Raw genomic sequence first — 20,738 nt, forward strand, 5'->3', positions numbered from 1 at the left:
CAGACCGTGGAACCTCCATATATATATGGATACGGAGGTTCTACGGTTGAGAATATGTAGTGCCAAAAGAAAGGGTGGTCTGACGGCGATGTAAAGCGTTGTGAATTTTCTCTATACAACGTACAATGCAATAATAGACTTTTTTAGGTGGGCCTTGTTTTAGGTGGTTAAAATTCGCTTTGCATCTGGACTCCGTTCACTGCAGTACTGAGCTGAGCGTCCGGGCTGGAGCGGCTCTCTGCTCCTCCAAACTGAGGCTGCGGTTATCAGTGATTACGGAAGGGAACAGATTGACTACAGCTATGTACTTTATATGACCCCACTTCAAAAAACCGAAACTATCCCTTTAACATATTGTCAAGCAGCAATGTCAGCTTCTACACTATTTTGTCGTGGGTTTTTTTTTTCAAAAATCTCACCTGTAGTCACCATTTAAATGTTTATTTTTCAAATTTATCTCATTTGAAATGGGTAAAAAAAAAAATATCAATAATTATCGATATCGACTGATATGAAACACTTATATTGTGATACATTTTTCAGCCATTTCGTCCAGCCCTACGTCATAGTCAAAGACGTAGAGCGGAAAATACATCTGGAAAACAATTCAGTGCTGCAGTTCTTGTCTCCTACATTGGGGAGCAGTAAGCCAGCCAATGGCACACCTCGTGTAGCTCAGGTGATTAAACAGGAAGCTACTCAGAGTTCTGCCGTCTCCTTTCTGAATCGGCTCAGTTCCTCATTTGCAACACAGTGGAGGCCACGGAGGAACAAAAACTACAAACATTATAGAAGAGAAAAGTGTACGAACCAAGTAATCAAAAGTGTGGCAGCACTTTATATTAAAGTCTTCAAAGAAAACAGCTACCAAATGTGCAGAGCTGATCTCACATGGCCCGGTAGCACCACATCACTGAGACCTGAAGAGAAAGCAGGTTGGAGCCACTACGGGTGGAGGAGACTCGGCACGGTGACTTAGTAAAGGTTTCAAACCCAGAACCTGTCTACACTGATCTGTAGTGTCTGTCCCTTTAGTCACTTATTGTTCAGTGTTTAATAAACAGCAGGATTTGTTTGTTGGACAGGCTGACTGACAAAAGTTTGGACAGGATGAACTTTTGGACCTGATCCACTTCATCCATTGGTAAACCTGTTGTTCCTACAAACAGAAGACTAGGGCCCGGCTACATTACAGGTTTCAATGTAACAACCAACGTTTGAGACAGAAACAGCTTCCGTCTGTGCTCTCAGGTCTGTGATGGATCAGTGTCGCCCCCTGGTGGGTAATTAGCTGAAGTACGCTCAGAGACACTGGAGGACATCAGAGGAGGTTTTAGAATATTTCATGTCGTAGTCAGAGATCATCTGAAGTGAAGTCTTTATTTCTTCACATAGAAACTTGAGCACATCTGTTCTGTTAAAATATATATTACATGTCCTGTTTATTCTCAGTGCATGGCTCAGGCTGCATTCAAAACATACATTTATCTTTTTATTTCTTTTTCTATATTCAAATTCAAAATGTCTTTATTGGCACGAAACATGTCGCCAAAGCAAGAAAAGAAGAAGAACATTGTAGTGGAAAAACTAGTAAAGTAGATCAAACACAACATAGATATAACTGTGACCAAAGCTGACAATAACAGCACAACACTAAATAATAAGTGTCATCACATATAAGATGAACAACTGTCAGCTGACTGTCACTCACTGTCCCTCAGTTTGTGGCAGCAGAACATAGACTGCTGCTGGATCACAGCTCTTTGGGTTCTCCCCTAGTAGGACTGTTCATGTTTCTGCATCTACTGGCTCAACAAAGCCTTTGGAATCTATTACATGTTTAACATGTAATCTATTACATGTTTAACCTGTGTTTCTCTAATTTGTTTATACTTTTCACATGTTGTGTTTTATTGTACAGGAATATCTTATTGTGAATTGTGCTTCTATGCAAACTGATATGATATAATATTGTGTCTGTCACTTGACAAAGAAACAAGTCAACATGGTGACTACGTTGTGAGGAAGGACGCCCCATGACACCACAGCCAGCAGCTGTTCTGACTGATGGTATCCTCAGTATGCTGCTAACTCACATGAGGCCACTATCAATGGTGGAAACAAACTATATTCTACTTTTGCATTCTTCATGTAACAAACATTTTAGATGTGTGAATCTTCACCGGTCTCATAATTCCATCACGATTCAGCTGTCAACGATTCTCGATACATCTCAGCGTTCGTCATCCTCAATGATCTATATCACTGCACACGGCCACTTTTATTCTGAAAGTCCATCCAATAATCACACTACAGCAGTCTACAAAAGAAAAGCTGCATCTTTTCAATCATCAAACAAAACCTGTATCCATCTGCAGCGTCTTTCATGTTTGATGATGCTCTCTCTCTGCATCGTGATGATTCTTATAATGGAGACATTTCATCACCTCTAACACATCATGTTGCTTTTACAATTTGTAGTTGTTTGAAAGTGAACTGAACAAGACTAAAGAGGAAAATGTAAGAGAAATGTTACTAATTCAATAAAATGATGGAAATGTTAAAAAAAAAAACATCTGCTTTTGTCTTATGTGATTAATGGTTTATGAAAATAGGTGTTAGTTGCAGCTCTATAATGTGACAACAAACACTACTTTGTGTTGTGTTGGTAGAGAGTGAGTCTCTCTGGTATGTGACAGAGCTACGAGCACGTTGCTGCAGTCACAGTAAAGTGCTGCTGTTATTACTGTAGTCGGACATAAAGTGTGTGGATAGACTCAGTTAGTGACTGAAACCATGTGTTGTTTGCTGCCACAGAAGAGAAATGAAAAGTCCATTCATGCAAAGTTGTCGCGCCCTCTTCCTGCGTTTAATAATTCCTATGAATCCTTCACAATAAGAGTCCTGCATTATGCAGTTATTTCAAAGCTTTTACTACATGCGCCGATCAGTGCCGGAGCTAAATTTCACCCCTAACCACCCCCGAAAAAATTCTCACAGAGGCGGAGAATTGGCAGTGTGCAGTGTGAATGGGGCTACTGACTGTCTGTGGCTGCAGCAGGACTCTACATACCTGAGAGTGTCCAGTCTCCAGCCTGGATCCTCCAGTCGAGCAGAAAGCTGCTTCACTCCTGAGTCTCCTGGATGATTGTAGCTCAGCTCCAGCTCTCTCACATGGGAGGGGTTGGAGTCCAGAGCTGAGGCCAGAGAAGTACAGCCTTTCTCTGTGATCAGACAGCCTGACAGCCTGCAGACACACAAAACAACACACATCACACATCAGCTGACGGTCCTGATGATTCAGTGCACATCTGTGTTTAAGGGTTTAACATTTATTATATTCATCATCTTAGTTTTCAATAATTTACTTATCAGCATTGAACACAGAGTCTAACTGAAGCTGATGGAAATGCCATTAGGTTTGCAAATATTTGGTCGTGAACCAACATATTGTACAGATTAAAATAATGATGATGAAAAGTGAGACGATCACCAAAGTAATTACAGTTCATCCTGAGGGGAGCATGAATGTCAAAACCCACATGACAACCCATCCAATGGTTGTTGAGATATGCAAGTCAGGATTAGTGCAGAATAGACTGACTGACCCACATTTTAAATATATACATAGATTAGGGGTGTCATTGGTTTTGTATTATTACTTTGATGAGTGAAGGATTTGAAAAGTTGTCAGACTGAACACTATCAGAACATCACACTCCTGTCCACACAGATGTCGTCTCACCTCTGTTGTGGCTCTGTTACAACCTCGGTAGGATCAGAGGCAGAATGAAACTGTTCCCCCCATTCCACCTTTGTAACTTTCACACCTACAGTGAGGTGGAATATGGATGCAAGATTCCTGCCTTGAAGAGGCAGTGTAGTGGGGCTTCTGTCCTGTTCTGCTCGAGGTTTCTACCTGTTAAAAGGCTTTTTTTTCTGACCTCTGTGTCATGTAACTTTCACACCTACAGTGAGGTGGAATATCGAGATATCAAGAATCCTGCCTTGAAGAGGCAGTGTGAATGGGGATTCTATGTCTCTATCTCTCAACCCAATAACTTGAGACAGATGGCGGACAACCACTTAGTCTGGTTTTGCTCAAGGTTTCTGCCTGTTAAAAGGTAGTACTTTCTCAACACTGTGGGGGAAATGTTGGGTCTGTTAAATAAATTGAATTATATTAGGAGTGTGATCAAGACCTGCTCCAATTGTAAAGTTACATAAAATAATGAAATAAAATAAAGAATCCTGACCTCAGAGTTTCAAGGACACAGTGTGGTCTCTCCAGTCCAACAGAAAGTAGCTTCACTCCTGAATCCTGCAGGTTGTTGTTACTCAGGTCCAGTTCTCTCAGACTAGAGGACTGGGAGCTGAGAACTGAGGACAGAGCTTCACAGCTTCTCTCTGATACGTCACAGACACTCAGCCTGAAGTGTGAACAGTAAAAAAAAAGACATTTACATTATTTATAATAACATTGTAGCACATGTGAACTTACTTTCTGTTTTACTCTAAAATGTCAGAGATATGAAAAATCACCAAGACTAAATCTGGACTAAACAGACATCAAACAATAATAAGCAGCATACTTTCAAAACACAAGAGTTCTGACATGAGAGAAAGAATTGAATTCAAACATTAAAGAAATACAAAAATAATCTGAGACAAAATATGGACTGTCTGACCTGAGAGTTTCAAGTCTACATTGTGGACTCTCCAGTCCAACAGAAAGTAGCTTCACTCCTGAATCCTGCAGGTTGTTGTTACTCAGGTCCAGTTCTCTCAGACTAGAGGACTGGGAGCTGAGAACTGAGGACAGAGCTTCACAGCTTCTCTCTGAGAGGTTACAGACACTAAGCCTGAAGTGTGAACAGTAAAAAAAAAGACATTTACATTATTTATAATAACATTGTAGCACATGTGAACTTGCTTTCTGTTGTACTCTAAAATGTCAGAGATATGAAAAATCACCAAGACTAAATCTGGACTAAACAGACATGAAACAATATTAAGCAGCATACTTTCAAAACACAACAGTTCTGACATGAGAGAGAGAATTGACTTCAAACATTAAAGAAATACAAAAATAGTTTGAAACAAACTATGGACTATCTGACCTGAGAGTTTGAAGTCCACATTGTGGACTCTCCAGTCCAACAGACAGATGCTTCACTCCTGGATCCTGCAGGTTGTTGTTACTCAGGTCCAGTTCTCTCAGACTAGAGGACTGGGAGCTGAGAACTGAGGACAGAGCTTCACAGCTTCTCTCTGATACGTTACAGACACTCAGCCTGAAGTGTGAACAGTAAAAAAAAAGACATTTACATTACTTATAATAACATTGTAGCACATGTGAACTTGCTTTCTGTTTTACTCTAAAATGTCAGAGATATGAAAAATCACCAAGACTAAATCTGGACTAAACAGACATGAAACAATAATAAGCAGCATACTTTCAAAACACAACAGTTCTGATATGAGAGAGAGAATTGAATTCAAACATTAAAGAAATACAAAAATAGTTTGAAACAAACTATGGACTATCTGACCTGAGAGTGTCAAGTCCACATTGTGGACTCTCCAGTCCAACAGAAAGTAGCTTCACTCCTGAATCCTGCAGGTTGTTGTTACTCAGGTCCAGTTCTCTCAGACTAGAGGACTGGGAGCTGAGAACTGATGACAGAGCTTCACAGCTTCTCTCTGAGAGGTGACAGCCACTCAGTCTGGATAAAGAATAATGAAGTAAATTATTTCTATTTAAGTCAACAACAGCACAATAACTGCATTCTGAAGAAACTTCTCAACACTTACAGAGCTTTGTGGGAGGCTTTGACCACTGGCAGCAGCCTCAGAAGAGCCTCCTCTGAAGCCGAGTATTTCTTCAGGTCAAACACGTCCAGATCTTTTTCTGATGACAGTAAGATGAAGACCAGAGCTGACCACTGAGCAGGAGACAGTTTATCTGTAGAGAGACGTCCTGAACTCAGGTACTGTTGGATCTCCTCCACTAGAGAACGATCGTTCAGTTCATTCAGACAGTGGAACAGATTGATGCTTCTCTCTGGAGACAGATTCTCACCGATCTTCTTCTTCATGTACTCAACTGTTTTCTGATTGGGCTCTGAGCAACTTCGTATCTGTGTCTGCAGACCTCGTAGGAGAGTCTGATTAGTCTCCAGTGAAAGACCGAGGAGGAAGCGGAGGAACAAGTCCAGGTGTCCATTTGGACTCTGTAAGGCCTCGTCTACAAAACTCTGGAGATACTGTGTCAATGCAACTTCGTTTTTTCTTGCTTCAGACTCCTGGGAGTTGATGAGATGTGTTGGGTCAGGTTTGTATCTAAATAGTTTAGACCACCGGGATGTTGACTGCTTTTCTTCTACTGGCAGATTGACTCTAGAGTTCATGAATGTCAGATGGACATGAAGAGCAGCCAGAAACTCCTGAACACTCAGATGGATGAAGCAGAACACCTTGCCCTGGTACAGTCCTCTCTCCTCTTTAAAGATCTGTGTGAATACTCCTGAGTACACTGAGGCTGCTCTGATATCGATGCCACACTCTGTCAGGTCTGATTCATAGAAGATCAGGTTTCCTTTCTGCAGCTGATCAAAAGCCAGTTTTCCCAGAGACTCAATCATCTTCCTGCTCTCTGGAGTCCAGTGTGGATCTGTCTCAGCTCCTCCATCATACTTGACCTTCTTCACTTTGGACTGAACCACCAGGAAGTGGATGTACATCTCAGTCAGGGTCTTGGGCAGCTCTCCTCCCTCTCTGGTCTTCAACACATCCTCCAGAACTGTAGCAGTGATCCAGCAGAAGACTGGGATGTGACACATGATGTGGAGGCTTCGTGATGTCTTGATGTGGGAGATGATTCTGCTGGCCTGCTCCTCATCTCTGAATCTCTTCCTGAAGTACTCCTCCTTCTGTGGGTCAGTGAACCCTCTGACCTCTGTCACCATGTCAACACACCCAGGAGGGATCTGATTGGCTGCTGCAGGTCGTGTGGTTATCCAGAGGCGAGCAGAGGGAAGCAGTTTCCCCCTGATGAGGTTTGTCAGCAGCACATCCACTGAGGTGGACTCTCTAACATCAGTCAGGATGTCAGTGTTGTGGAAGTCCAGAGGAAGTCGACACTCATCCAGACCGTCAAAGATGAACACAACCTGGAACTCTTCAAAGCTGCAGATTTCTTTGGTTTCAGTGAAGAAGTGATGAACAAGTTCCACCAAGCTGAACTTTTTCTCTTTCAGCACATTCAGCTCTCTGAAAGTGAATGGAAATGTGAACTGTAGGTCCTGGTTGGCTTTGTCTTCAGCCCAGTCCAGAGTGAACTTCTGTGTCAAGACTGTTTTCCCGATGCCAGCCACTCCCTTTGTCATCACTGTTCTGATTGGTTCATCTCTTCCAGGTGAGGCTTTAAAGATGTCTTCTTGTCTGATTGTTGCTTCTGGTATGTGTGGTTTCCTGGATGCTGTTTCAATCTGTCTGACCTCATGTTCATCATTGACCTCTGCAGTCCCTCCCTCTGTGATGTAGAGCTCTGTGTAGATCTGATTCAGAAGGGTTGGGTTTCCTGCTTTAGCGATCCCCTCAAACACACACTGGAACTTCTTCTGAAGGTTAGATTTGAGTTTAAGTTGACAAATTCCAGAATAACTTCCTAAATAAACACACCAGAAAGTTCAGTAAGTTATCTATGAAGAACATATGACAATTTCCTTCCCCTAAAGTAGCACATATAAAGATGTTTTCCATGTTTTTCCTCCATCTGTTGAGACAAACTGTCTCATTGATCCATCATGTTAAATCTTTAGAGAAATCCTCTTACTGCTCTGCAGACGGTCAGCCAGCTCCTCCTGCTTCATTCTCCTCAGGAAGTGAAGTGTGATCTTCAGAAATGCCTCTCTGCTGCTCCTCCTCCGCTCTTCATCCTCACCATCCAACACCTCCTCATCCTCCCTCTGATTCTCTGAGCATTCTGGGTAATCTGAACTCAGAACCTTCTGGACCTTCTTCAGCTCATTCTTGACAAAAGTCACAATGTTCTCCTCCAGCAGCTGAAACAGAATATTATGTGAATGACAACATTTAACATCAGGTCCATGTTGGACAGATTCACCACTGGTCTGTGAAGTGCAGCATGGAGATTATTGTGAACAGACTGGATGTAAAAGTAGTTGTTGTTCATGTACAGACCATAAATATGGAGTCCAGGTGTGTCTGATGCTGCTGGACAGACGGACCTCTGGGAACCTCTGAGCTCTCCTGGTCGACTCTGTGGAGGAATCATGAAGAATCAGTCACATTGTGTCTGCAAAACTTTGAATCTGATACCAAAAAACTAAATTATTGGTTTGTTTTTCATACAAACTCTATTCTGAAATTCATTTTGTCTGATTTGTGTTACCTGAAAGTCATTTATTGAATATTTTGTGGGTTGATTTTACGTGATTAACGACACAACGGCCTAAATACAAAGGAACTAGTAAATTCATCATTTGTAAATATAAGCTATATTCATGTCAACATATGATAAATATTTAAAGTCTGAGTTTTAAAATGCTCCATGTGATTTTAGACATATTTGTAAAACTTTATTATTTTTGCGTATTTAATAAATATTGTAAAACAGTAAAATGTTCTGTCTTCAGTTCATATCTTTGTCTCAAGTGTTTGAACTATATTTTAATGACAGAAAATAAATAAATACATTTGTTTTTATAAATTTCATATCTAATCTGCCGATATATCAGTTATCAGAGTTTTTTACTCCTTAATATGGGTTTTTGTACTGGCACCATGAAGTCCAGTTGGGTCGGGCCCTTGTAACGTCAGATATAACACACAGCCCTTCCTCTCCTCAGCAGCAGGGTCAGATTTCAGCAGGAGGTGAGTCACTGCTGTTTGTCCACAGGAGGAACACTGTCCTGTCAGAGTTGTTGAGGGACGGACATGAAGAAATGTGAACCTGTCCTTTAATACTAATCCTGCTCTGACCTCCATCATCACTCTGAGAACATGAAGACCATCAGGACAACTGGTCAGACTGGATTTAATGAGGACAAACATCAACAGAGAGCAACAGGGCAACAACTTACTGTGTGTCAGGGGAATGATCTTGTTTGAAATCAGTGTCTGCATCCTTTGACCCGTCACTCTTGAGGGAAACACAGCTGGGTTCAGGTCCAGGTCCAGGTCCAGGTCCAGTAGAGTCTAGTCTCCTGTTGGACAGAGAAGAAGACCACCAGAGATGTTAATTCACTTTCTAGTCTTCAGACACAGAAGCTTCTGTCCATAAAATAGTGGAAAATATCAGGAATAAACCTTCAGAGAATATTGGACCAAACTAATTCAATGAAGTGAAATGAAGAGTTGAAGACTGGTTCTATTGGGCAGCTTTCTAAAGTGAGAAGATACATTTAAGTGAAGAAGAATGAAGCTGAAAATAAACATCAAGTTTCAAAAAACATCTTTCTCCACAGTTAAAAAATGAATCAGTCACATATTAATGTTATTAACAGCTCACCTCTTTACAGCAGGAGCTGGTTGTCCTTTAAAATCAATGTAACGATCATTTGACAGGTCACTCTTGAAGGACACACAGCTGGGCTCAGGTCCAGGTCCAGGTCCAGGTCCAGTAGAGGCTGGTCTCCTGTTGGACAGAGAAGAAGACCACCAGAGATGTTAATTCACTTTCTAGTCTTCAGCCACAGAAGCTTCTGTCCATAAAATAGTGGAAACATCAGGAATAAACCTTCAGAGAATATTGGACCAAACTAATTCAATAAAGTGAAATGAAGAGTTGAAGACTGGTTCTATTGGGCAGCTTTCTAAAGTGAGAAGATACATTTACTAAAGAAGAACGAAGCTGAAAATAAACATCAAGTTTCAAAAAACATCTTTCTCCACAGTTAAAAAATGAATCAGTCACATATTAATGTTATTAACAGCTCACCTCTTTACAGCAGGAGCTGGTTGTCCTTTAAAATCAATGAAACGATCATTTGACAGGTCACTCTTGAAGGACACACAGCTGGGCTCAGGTCCAGGTCCAGGTCCAGGTCCAGTGGTTTTAGAGGGAGGGCCTCCCTCCTCTCGGTCCTCACACTGATTCATGCTGCTCATCTCACACACACTTTCATCTGGAGAGGAAACACAAATCATTCATCTGCACATCAACTGAAATCAGCCTTTGGGTCAGAAACACTCTTGAAGGACAAAATGTCTGAAAGTCGACTTCCTCTTCTAACATTTAAACTCAGAGCACATTATTCCAGAACTCACTGACTCTATTAATACATATTTCACTAAATGGCTGCTACAGGACATCAAACCAAAACTAAATCATGTCATTAAATCATTTGTATTCTGTTTTTTACTGTTCTCTACTAATAAAGTCGCTCACAGCAGTGACGTGAAATCTGGAGACAAATGTGAAAATGTCTTCTGACAGAAAACAGACAGTGGACTGATCCAGGACCTGTCTTCACTGATCTGCAGGAAGGAAAGTGATGTCATCAGTCTGAGTTTTATTTCAAAATAAAAGACTTTTGTCACACAGTAACACCAGTGACTCCAGAGGACGATCTCTCATTACATGTTTTATAATATTTACTTTGGATTTTATTTACGTCATTTCTACGTACACATTGTCACATTTTAAATGGTACAAAAACAGTCACTGTCCTTCTGTACATGACTGTGGAGACTTTCTGTGGAGCTTGGAGTTTTAAATAACTGATTAAAAACAAATACTGACAAGTTGATTTAACCAAGAGGCAGAAATTGTTCTAATAACCTGTTGTGTTATTATAAAATATGAAAGTCTCAGGTGTGTTCAGGTGGGTTTTTTCTGTAGAGGCTATGACGTCTCTCACTGACGTCATGTCTCCTGTCAGAACATCAGCTGCTGGACTTGGATCAGTCCACTAGATGACGTCATGACGCTGTGGTGGAGTCAACACACACGTTTCTCTGATATCTTTATCTGGTCATCTGTTGTTTATTTAAAACATTTATCTGCAAAGTAAAAATTAGAATCTCTTCCTCTGACTGTTGCTCAGTGATGAAGTTATATTTGTATTAATTAAATAAAGCTTCAGACTCCTGGATGTCCTCTTACTGCCTCCTCATCAGTCCTGGACTGTAAATACAACCACAGATTATTCACCGACACCAACAGCTGCTCTCCAGCCGCGTTTAGTGCGTCAGACAGCGGGAGAGCGACGGCTCGTCTCGGCCTCCTCCACAGGCTGATTCAGGCAGGAGAAGCTGCCTTCAGTCATCAGTAAGTGGAGCTACACAGTGACAACCACTCTGTGTTCAAACACTGACCAACTAACTCCACTTCTACTCTCATGTCACCGGCTACACTCCCACAGCGATCTAATAACGACGCTGCATTCTGACTATTCAAGTTGTGTTGGGCCCCAGTAATGATGCAACACGTCTTCCCCTCATGTGAATGCAGGTGTAATTGTATAAAACTATGATGGAGGTTTTGCTTCGTCCTCTAATCTCAGAGGAAGAAGCACCATGACAGTGAGCTGTAAACAGTTCATGTTCATGTTCCAGCCTGCAGCTTCTCTCTCATCAGTCTATCCTGCTGAGCCGGACACTGCAGCTCCTGATCCTTCTGTCCTGCACTCCAACTTTATTTTTCCACATTTTGGAGGCAAATATTCTACTTTCTACTCAACTACATCTGTGTGATAACTTTAGTTACATCACAGATGAAATGCTGCATCAGAGCAGACAGGCAGAGGAAGAAGAGAAGAGGAGGCTACGTTCAACAACACCGCCTCAAACCAGCAGCTGGCAGCACACAGAGAATGAAAACTGGTTTTCCTGCATTTCACAACTGATGACAAGTTAACAAACCTTCATCTGAACAAACAGGTTGGGTTGGTTTGTTGGCACCAGTTCAGTTTTAACTTTGGTTGTTTTCACAGTGACGGTCGACTCAAAACACACAAGGACAAACCGATTAAATCACAGTAAACATGGAGAGGCTCAGTGTACGGGGCGCCGACTGTAAAGATGCACATGCTAAAATAAACAGCAACTTTTCACCACATTTAGCGACAAATCACGTTAAAAAACATATGTGATTACTTTTGATCAGATGTACAGCAATATTTGTGAATTTTGTGATATTTACTTCTCTTGTGAAAATAAAATGTCAATTGTTAAATCTAAATCTAAATGTTAAATCTAAATATAAATGTTAAATATAAATGTCGCGGGTGAAACTAAATATTTAGCTAATATGTACATTTACACTGCCTGTCGCCTATTTAAAGAAGACACAAGTATTTTGATGCTGCTGTTTAAAATCCATCACACCAGAGTCTAAATGATGCTGTCACATATTTATATGACAGCTGTGTGCAAAGTTTGGATGGAAAGAATCAGTTTTCATGAGAAAGAACCTTTGTGGACTTTAAACAAAATAGCATCCTGCTTTCAGTTTGTGTTCTTTACAGCACATTGAATGGAAAATGATGTAATTTCTCATCAGATTTATGTTCACTTGACCCTTTAAACCACATTAACATGTCCAAACAGCTCATCTGCCATTTTACATCAAATCCTATAAAGTCACAGTCAAAGTTATATGTAAACAGTGTTCATCAGCTAACAACACATGGAGCTGTGCTGTTGATCCACACGAGCTCTTCGTCAAACTCACAGTAAAGTTACATGTTAGTGTTTGTGATTCAGTTCAGGTCCAGTTTGAATGAAGTGAGTTTGACGACGAGTTAACGAGCAGATTAAACTGATCTCAGTTCAGTCAGAGACAGAAAACTGAGATCAAACTGTGGATTTTTCTGTTTATAATGAAAATAGGAGTCAAAATATTTCCTTTCTTTACATTTAGTGAGTTTATGTTGTTGACTTATTAGACTCAGTAGTGAACTGGCTGCTTTTACATCTCCAGCTGAAGCTACAGGCTGTCAGACTGTCACCTCTGAGCTACAGAGTGCTGTTAGGAGACAGGACGGACACACAGAGACGTCTTTGACAGGACGTCAACACTGTTGTTCTTCACTCTGCTCAGTATGTTTAGCTGGTTAGCTGAATGTTAGCTTGTTAGCTGAATGTTATTGTAAAGTTAAATCATATCTTACCTTTAAAGGACTGAAAGCAGCAGGTGAGAGCAAACACAGTCCGTCCTCAGCTGCTGACGGTCTCTCAGGTGAGCTTCATCACAGGAGGAGGAGCCCAGGTGAGCTCTCACACTCTCAGTAAATCAGGCCTGATTTACTAAGATCCCAGATAAGGGGCGCTAAATTGCTTGCGTGCGCTAAAAGATTGCACGCGCTGTTGGTTTGCGTGTTGTGGGTGATCAACTAAGATTCCTCGAGCAATGAATAACAGGAGCAAACGTGTTGGAAACCGCCCTATTTAAATGAGGTTTTTGCGTGTGTTGCTAGTTTTCACCATGGAGAACGTGGGAGAGAGTGGGCGCAAACGAAAGATGAAATTTGAAGCTATTGAATTGGAGGTGTTAGTGGAGGAGGCAAACAAACATATTCACGAGTTACAACAAAGAATCATTAATATATCCAGGAGAAACGGGAGGAAATATGGGAGGATATCTGTGACAAAGTCAATGCTGTCAGCAAAACAAGAAGAACGGCCGATGAAATTAAGAGGGGATGGCAAGATGTAAGAAGAAGAGCAAAAGAAAAAATGGCATATGATAAAACCTCGGCAAATAAAACAGGTGGTGGACTGACAGAGAACATCCCCTGTCTTCAATTGAGCAGCAGGTACTGCTGACCTTCTCCGATGAACAGATTTGACACCCTTGAGCCAGAAACTGCAGAGCAAGGTATGCCTATAATAGCACAAACACGCATTTCTTTTATTGGATACATTTAATTTATTCAGCTATGAGCCAAAAAAAAGAAAAGAAAAAGAATGTGCTTCCTGTGTTAACGTTGAGTTGAATATGCACTGAAAACGCGTAATTTCATAATTTAGGCTACAAAAGTATTTTTGCTTCTGCATTTCTCAGAGAATTTTATTTTCCAACAGTGACGCAGAAGTGTGTGTGTTTCATTTTACAGCATCACAAGATGTTTTTCCCCATGATGAAACAGTCTGTGGCACTTGAGGACGCGTTACATTCCATGGCACAGGAGGTGCGAGCTGTGGCCTCTGTGACGCGCGCGCTCAGGCGGGACACTCGTGCCATCGTTACGCACACCAGGCAGCTAGTCAGTGCTGTATCTGGGCTGACGATGGCCATCAATGCCCTGGCAAAGGGGATCGAGGGTGGCGTACAGGGAGCCGGGAGGTCATTAAACATCAGTGGTGTTTCATCTGAGCAGCCGGGAGAGGGAGGGGAGATCGCAGGAGGAGATGGATGCGCGTTAGGCATTAGTGGACACCAGCGCAGCCTGCGAAAACGGAAAGAAAATAGATATTGGCAAATTCAACATTCATTTTGTTTAAATTTAGGCTGGGTCGTCGTTTTTTGGTGGCTGTTATTGTTTGTTTTGTTTGTTAGAGATAGTTCGTTCGTTGTGCCTATGCCTCCTCCTTGCTACAACGACCGCAGCCATGTGTGCGTAAAGCTGTGCCAGTTAAAGCTAGGGTCTGTAATGTTGTTCAGACACACATTTTGTTATACTGGGTGAAATGATCCTGCTATCCTGAGAGTAGTCAATACATTATGTATTCAGAAAAAGGAACGAAAATAATCGGACCTCTGTGGCAGCTGCAGGACTGAGAAAAATCTGACCAATCCGTGCCGTCCGGCCGGACAGCACGGATTGGTCAGATGCACGGATTGGTCAGATGCTTTCATGTCACGTTCTGTCCCTCCCTCCTCCGCGTGCACACGTTAGGTTTCACTGTTGCCGGAAATATTCAGACACCTCTGCAGAAATACGGAGTTGCAGGAGAAGACGTTCATTTGGTTACAATGGCAGAGAAAATGCAGCCAGCGTTACTTGTAACAGCTCAACCCGCTACAAAGGCAAAGAAAAGAGAGACTGAGGCAGAAAAGGCTGCAATGAAAAAGGCTCTGATAAAGAAAGAAGTCGGATCAAGTCAACATCGGTGCTGCGTTTGAGTGGTGGAGACAACTGGGGCATGTGAAGGGCTTGAAAAGTGATGCAGAGGTTGCTCTCTTTCTGTTGGACAGGTAATTATGTGTTCTGTTTCAGGGGGATTTGTTTTCATGAAATATGTTTGCCAACCTGGCTACGTTTGTAGCTCATATTAGCCCAATGCTAACGTTAGCTTCTGACTAATGAGTCAGCCCAATTTCCACTGGATATGGTCCGCTGTGTTGCGGCTCCGATCCGGTTTTGCTCCGCCGTTCGGCAATCCCCACCGGTTGCGGTTTGTCGCCGCCGCGCAGTACGGTAGACAGCTGGCCTCACGATGTGTGCTAGTGTCAACACGGAGTGTTTTATTTTGGAAAAGTAACCGGATATAGTTTGTTATTTTGGCGCTTGACTTCCTGTCTGCTCCGTGCTAAATTCAGCTGAATTGCTGCGTCTTGCTCTGGCATCTCCTTCTCCTGCAGAGTCTCACTAACAGATGCACGTTCAAGTTTGTGGGGGCGTGGCTTTGGACGGAGCACTGACGGGATGGGGAGGGGGGGAGGGGCTTAGAGGAGGTGCCACTTTCAAATCTTGCTAGCTCTCCAGGATTGTAGACCCTAGCTTTAATACATGACTTTCAAACGTGCTAAATAAAGACGCAAAATCAGCGAACGCAATTAGTTCTAGGTTTGGTAAATCACATTGCGTGCGCTAAATTAATCTATTTGCATCTACTCCTCCCAATATTTTGCGTGTTCTGGCAGAGACGCCCATATTTACATATTCATTAAGGCAAACACGCTAAATGGATTGCGCGTGCTATTTTGCCCGATGGAGGGACGCAATCCTCCTCGCGTCCGGTTAGTAGATCAGCTTTAACACGTGTTTGCGCGTGCAATCAAGTTTGCACACGATTTTACACGCGCAAACCTTTAGTAAATCAGGCCCTCAGAGTTCTGCCGTCTCCTTTCTGAATCGGCTCCGTTCCACATTTGCAACATAGTGGAGGCCACGGAGGAACAAAAACTACAAACATTATAGAAGAGAAAAGTGTACGAACCAAGTCATCAAAAGTGTGGCAGCACTTTATATTAAAGTCTTCAAAGAAAACAGCTACAAGATGTGCAGAGCTGATCTCACATGGCCCGGTAGCACCAAATCACTGAGACCTGAAGAGAAAGCAGGTCGGAGCCACTACGGGTGAAGGAGACTCGGCACGGTGACTTAGTAAAGGTTTCAAACCCAGAACCTGTCTACACTGATCTGTAGTGTCTGTCCCTTTAGTCACTTATTGTTCAGTGTTTTAATGAGCAGCAGGATTTGTTTGTTAGACAGGCTGACTGACAAAAGTTTGGACAGGATGAACTTTTGGACCTGATCCACTTCATCCATTAGTAAACCTGTTGTTCCTGCAAACACAAGATTAGGGCCCGGCTAAATTACAGGTTTCAATGTAACAACCAACGTTTGAGACAGAAACAGCTTCCGTCTGTGCTCTCAGGTCTGTTTCTAAAAGGTTTCCACCTCTTTCATTCATCCATCGTGAGTATTTTCAAAGTAAAAGTGATCAAACTCTGGTTAAACATGTCACATCTGTTGTCAGAACGGTAAAAAACACTTAAAACAATAAATAACATTAAGTTAACAGCAGAAAAACACCACATCAGCAAAATGAGACATTTTAATGAATATATACATAATAATACAGACCTGTTTGTTTGTTTTGTATTCTAATCAGCTGTTAATATTCTGTTTTTGTAATAAAACATCCTGATAAACAACCTGTTTTTACATCCATCTGTTTATTATGTCACCATGGAAACCATCAGATGAGTTTATGAACACGATCACAGGTTTGTTTTTTCTTCTCATCGTTATAAAAACACATAAAACAACCAGAAACATCAACATGTGAGTGACACACATCTTGTTAAATAAAGCTTCAGAGACGTTTGATTTTACGTCCTGAACGTTTTTCAGGTGAAAGTGTTGAAATATAAAAATTGAAGTGGTATGGAAAGTATGACACGTGTTATTTTCAGAACATCAGTAAACGACAGAGTAAAATCAGATATTTAGATGTTCTGTAGATACGGGTCGCTCCACACCGACTGACCCAGGACCTGCCAGCTCATGTCACACATTCTTTTTAAAGACATTTGTGTTGAAACTTTTGTTCAATTCATGACAACTTGTAAAATCCAAATAGTTGTTTTGTCTCAAATTTCACCAAAATCCTGAAATTGAGTTTAGAGAGTCAAAGTTGAAAAATCCACAAGTTAAAAAGTATTTGGAGTTCAGCTGCACGATCACATTCAGTTCATTTAAGTTTCTACATGAAGTGTTCTGGAGAAGCGGGAAAAGTTCTGGATTGTGGGTGAGTTGGCTGGTTGGAACGACCCATAATCACTACATGACTTATTGATTCACACACATATTGAAGCATTGAACAGATTTGGTGAGAACTTAAAGCGTTGAACAAAAGAAATGAAGAGAAAATGAATGATTGAATGTGAGTGTTAAACAAATGAGTCACATACAGATTGATGAGAGTCGTCAGGACAGAAGATCTCTGAGTCCCACTGATTCTGTGCTGCCACCTGCTTTCATTTCATCATCAATTCATGTCTCATCAAACTTTTACACTCATTCTGTTTTGCTTTTATTATTTATTTGTTCCTTCTCTAAAAGAAAACATGTTTAAGCTTTAAGAATATTAAAAATCTGTTTTAAAAAAAAGTCTTTTCTCCTGAAACAAGTCAGAATAATAAAATAAAAAGAGGAGTTTAAGTTGTGCTCGCTGTGCTGCAATCAGACAGAATAATACTTGTTTCAGATATTTTCTAAAATCAAGTCAAAGTTTTTGTTCTTCACTCGATTTCTGATGCCAGGAAAGAAAGTTTAAAGGAACAGTCTGTAGTTTAGTTGAAGAAACAACAAGGAGCAGACAAAGATCTTCATCAGCTGATCAACAAACTAAATAAACAAACTTTATACTGTTTCACTGTGTTTATATGTGGCGGACCCTGCCACCTCTCTGGCTTCAAACAGTGTTCTATTGGAAAAAAAATTGTCTTATTACCTCATTAATATTGTAAATATTTGATGTTCTTATATTGAGCTACTTTAGCAGAGGAGAAACATTTCAGTGATGCTGTGCGACATCTTTCAGTCTGATTATAAACTCGTCAGCTGATCGTTTCACAAACAGTCAGATTTAAACAAAAAGGAACAATTTGTACAAGTTTTGGACTCTTTGCTCTGAACATCAACGTTCAGAAGCATCAAACATGAGCTCAAATCTCTTCAGCACTTGTTTAAAAACGTCATCAGGACAGTTTAGTTTGTGATCTCTGAAAGTGTTTCAGTATTTCATCCGGCTCTCAGACTTCCAAACATCTTCAGCCAACCAGGTCAGACAGAGAAAGACTTTTCTCACAGCTGTTTAGTTTCACGGACGAGATTCAAATCCAACAAACGTCCTGAAAATACAGCCGGACTTCAACAGCCACAAAACACTGAGAGAAACACAATGATTGTCATTTAAATGTGTTTTCTTCTCATATAATAATCACACAGAAATGAACAGATGTTGTGCAGTTTATCACGTCACTACAGACATAATTACATGTGTTAACCAACACCATCAAACTTTTAGTTTCATCATTAGAAACACATGAAACAAGTCAGAGTGTTTCAGGTGGAGTGTCGAGTACATTTGATCAGATTTTACTGTCCATTCACAACTTTGTTCACAATGATTCTTTACAATTAAAGCTGCAGACGAGTCAATGTTTTCTGTTTCTTACATTTCACTAATAGTTCTGGATTTTATTGTAACAAGAGCCAGAATTCAAAACAACACATGACAGAAAGTACAAGTCAATGCAATTTCCACAATTTAATGGAAGAAGTTTAAAATGTAAATGAAGAATCTTTTCAATCAGTTTGAATCATTTTGTACAAAGTTGACTGATGAATTTATGACAAAAAGCTGAAAGATTGATGTGACTGTGATCCTGTACAGACTCAACTGTTCAGCACTGACAATGTTTCTGTGACAGGAGGAGACTCTGCACACTAAACACCACACAGACTCACTGAGGAGGAAACAGAACTGGACAAGTAGAGTCCAAATCCAGGATAAAGAGGTTCAGTGAATGTGGTGTTGATGGTGTGGAGGTGGATCAGTGAGTCAGAGGAGACTCTGTAGAAGGACAGAGTGCCAGCAGGACAGTCCACATACACTGCTACTCTACCAGAGGAGGAGGAGGAGGAGGAGGAGGAGATGTCTGTTTGTCTCTTATTGTGACAGACATGATAATAGGAGAAACGACCATCATCAAAGCACCTCAGACTCCAGGACTGATCACTCCATCCAAACACACAGTCTGTACTGTCTCCTCTCCTTCTGATTCTTCTGTAACTCACTGATATAGAAACATATCCTCTCCACTCGACCTCCCAGTAACAGCGACCAGTCAGACCAGTTCTACACAGCAGCTGCGGACACCAGGACTCAAACCTCTCTGGATGATCAGGATATGACTGATCCTCCTCCACATGTGTCATCTTCCTGTTGTTGTCAGACAGTTTGATGTTTCTGCTGACTGTGTTTGTGTCGACTGTGAGCTCACAGGAATCTGATGAAGAGAAAAAGACACAACACAGCTGCAGTTATTAATGTGTCATCAGTGTGATGATGACATCACAGATGTGAATGAGTGATGTCACAGTGTTTTCATGAATGACAGTAAAAAGACACTCACATCTCCACGGACCTGGTGTCAACCATCGGACTCCAGCAGGCTCCACCCTGAAAGGAGGAGGGGGGTCAGAGCAGCACATCCTCTTTCAGCATGCAAACATGGACATGACATGACTCTCATACACAGAAACACAATCTGTCCATCAGGCTGCTTCTCCCTGTTCTCCCTGAACCTCTTCACCTCTGCCACTCTCCTCACACACTGAGAGTGAGCCACAGGATGTTGGTGTGTGTGAAAGAGGACGACAACATCTGAGAACACACACAAACCTCCTGTTGGATTTATCACTTCATCTTTATTTTATTGGATGTTGTTGCTGTTTCCTGTGGGCGACCTTACGCTTGCTGTTTGATCCAATGTCAACTTGTGCTTATGTTTCTATATTATAGGACTTTTGTATTTGGACGTCAGAACTTTTGAGGTCCGATTCCTGTTTGAAGCTTGGAGGGCTTTTCTGAATCTCAGCTGCACAGTCTGCTTTTTGTTCTTGCTGTGTTTCTGCTGCTTTGTTTTACTGTGCAAAGAAACAAATACAATTTATACGTAATAAATCAAACAGAAAACATCGGACGTTGGTTCCCGACCCCTGCCACAAAACCAAGTGACAGAGACTCCCAGACTGTTTCCCTCCAGAACCTCACAAGTGTCACTGAAGCTGTTTGTGATAGAAACAGTTTCATGGTTTCATTTGTTGACATGTTCATGTTACTATAGTTTGGTGCTGGATTGATATCTGATGTATATTACAGCAGTAATAGTTACTGTGAGGAGAACTTCATGTCATGTTTGATGCCATTAAAAGCAGAAACAATGACAGAAAATGTCTCTTAGTCTTAAATCTGCTGTGGTGAACATGATGTGTCCAGATGTGACCAGAGGAACATCTGACTATGAAGCC

General features: G+C 41.3%; 1 protein-coding gene across 1 annotated transcript in view; it reads right to left on the bottom strand.

The window, feature by feature from the left end:
* Window positions 1–14,212, bottom strand: part of LOC115577893 (NACHT, LRR and PYD domains-containing protein 3-like) — a 38,929-nt gene extending 24,717 nt beyond the window's left edge. Inside the window, exons 1-5 of the mRNA XM_030410767.1 lie at window positions 14,143–14,212; window positions 9,108–9,210; window positions 8,206–8,284; window positions 7,838–8,066; window positions 6,477–7,669 (exon numbers count right to left, since the gene is read on the bottom strand). Coding sequence (XP_030266627.1) covers window positions 6,477–7,669; window positions 7,838–8,066; window positions 8,206–8,284; window positions 9,108–9,210; window positions 14,143–14,212 — 1,674 coding nt within the window. The remainder of the gene's footprint in view (window positions 1–6,476; window positions 7,670–7,837; window positions 8,067–8,205; window positions 8,285–9,107; window positions 9,211–14,142) is intronic.
* Between the last annotated feature and the right edge of the window lie 6,526 nt (window positions 14,213–20,738).

Source organism: Sparus aurata, unplaced genomic scaffold, assembly GCF_900880675.1.
Source record: "Sparus aurata unplaced genomic scaffold, fSpaAur1.1, whole genome shotgun sequence".
In the NCBI taxonomy this organism is placed as follows: domain Eukaryota; kingdom Metazoa; phylum Chordata; class Actinopteri; order Spariformes; family Sparidae; genus Sparus; species Sparus aurata.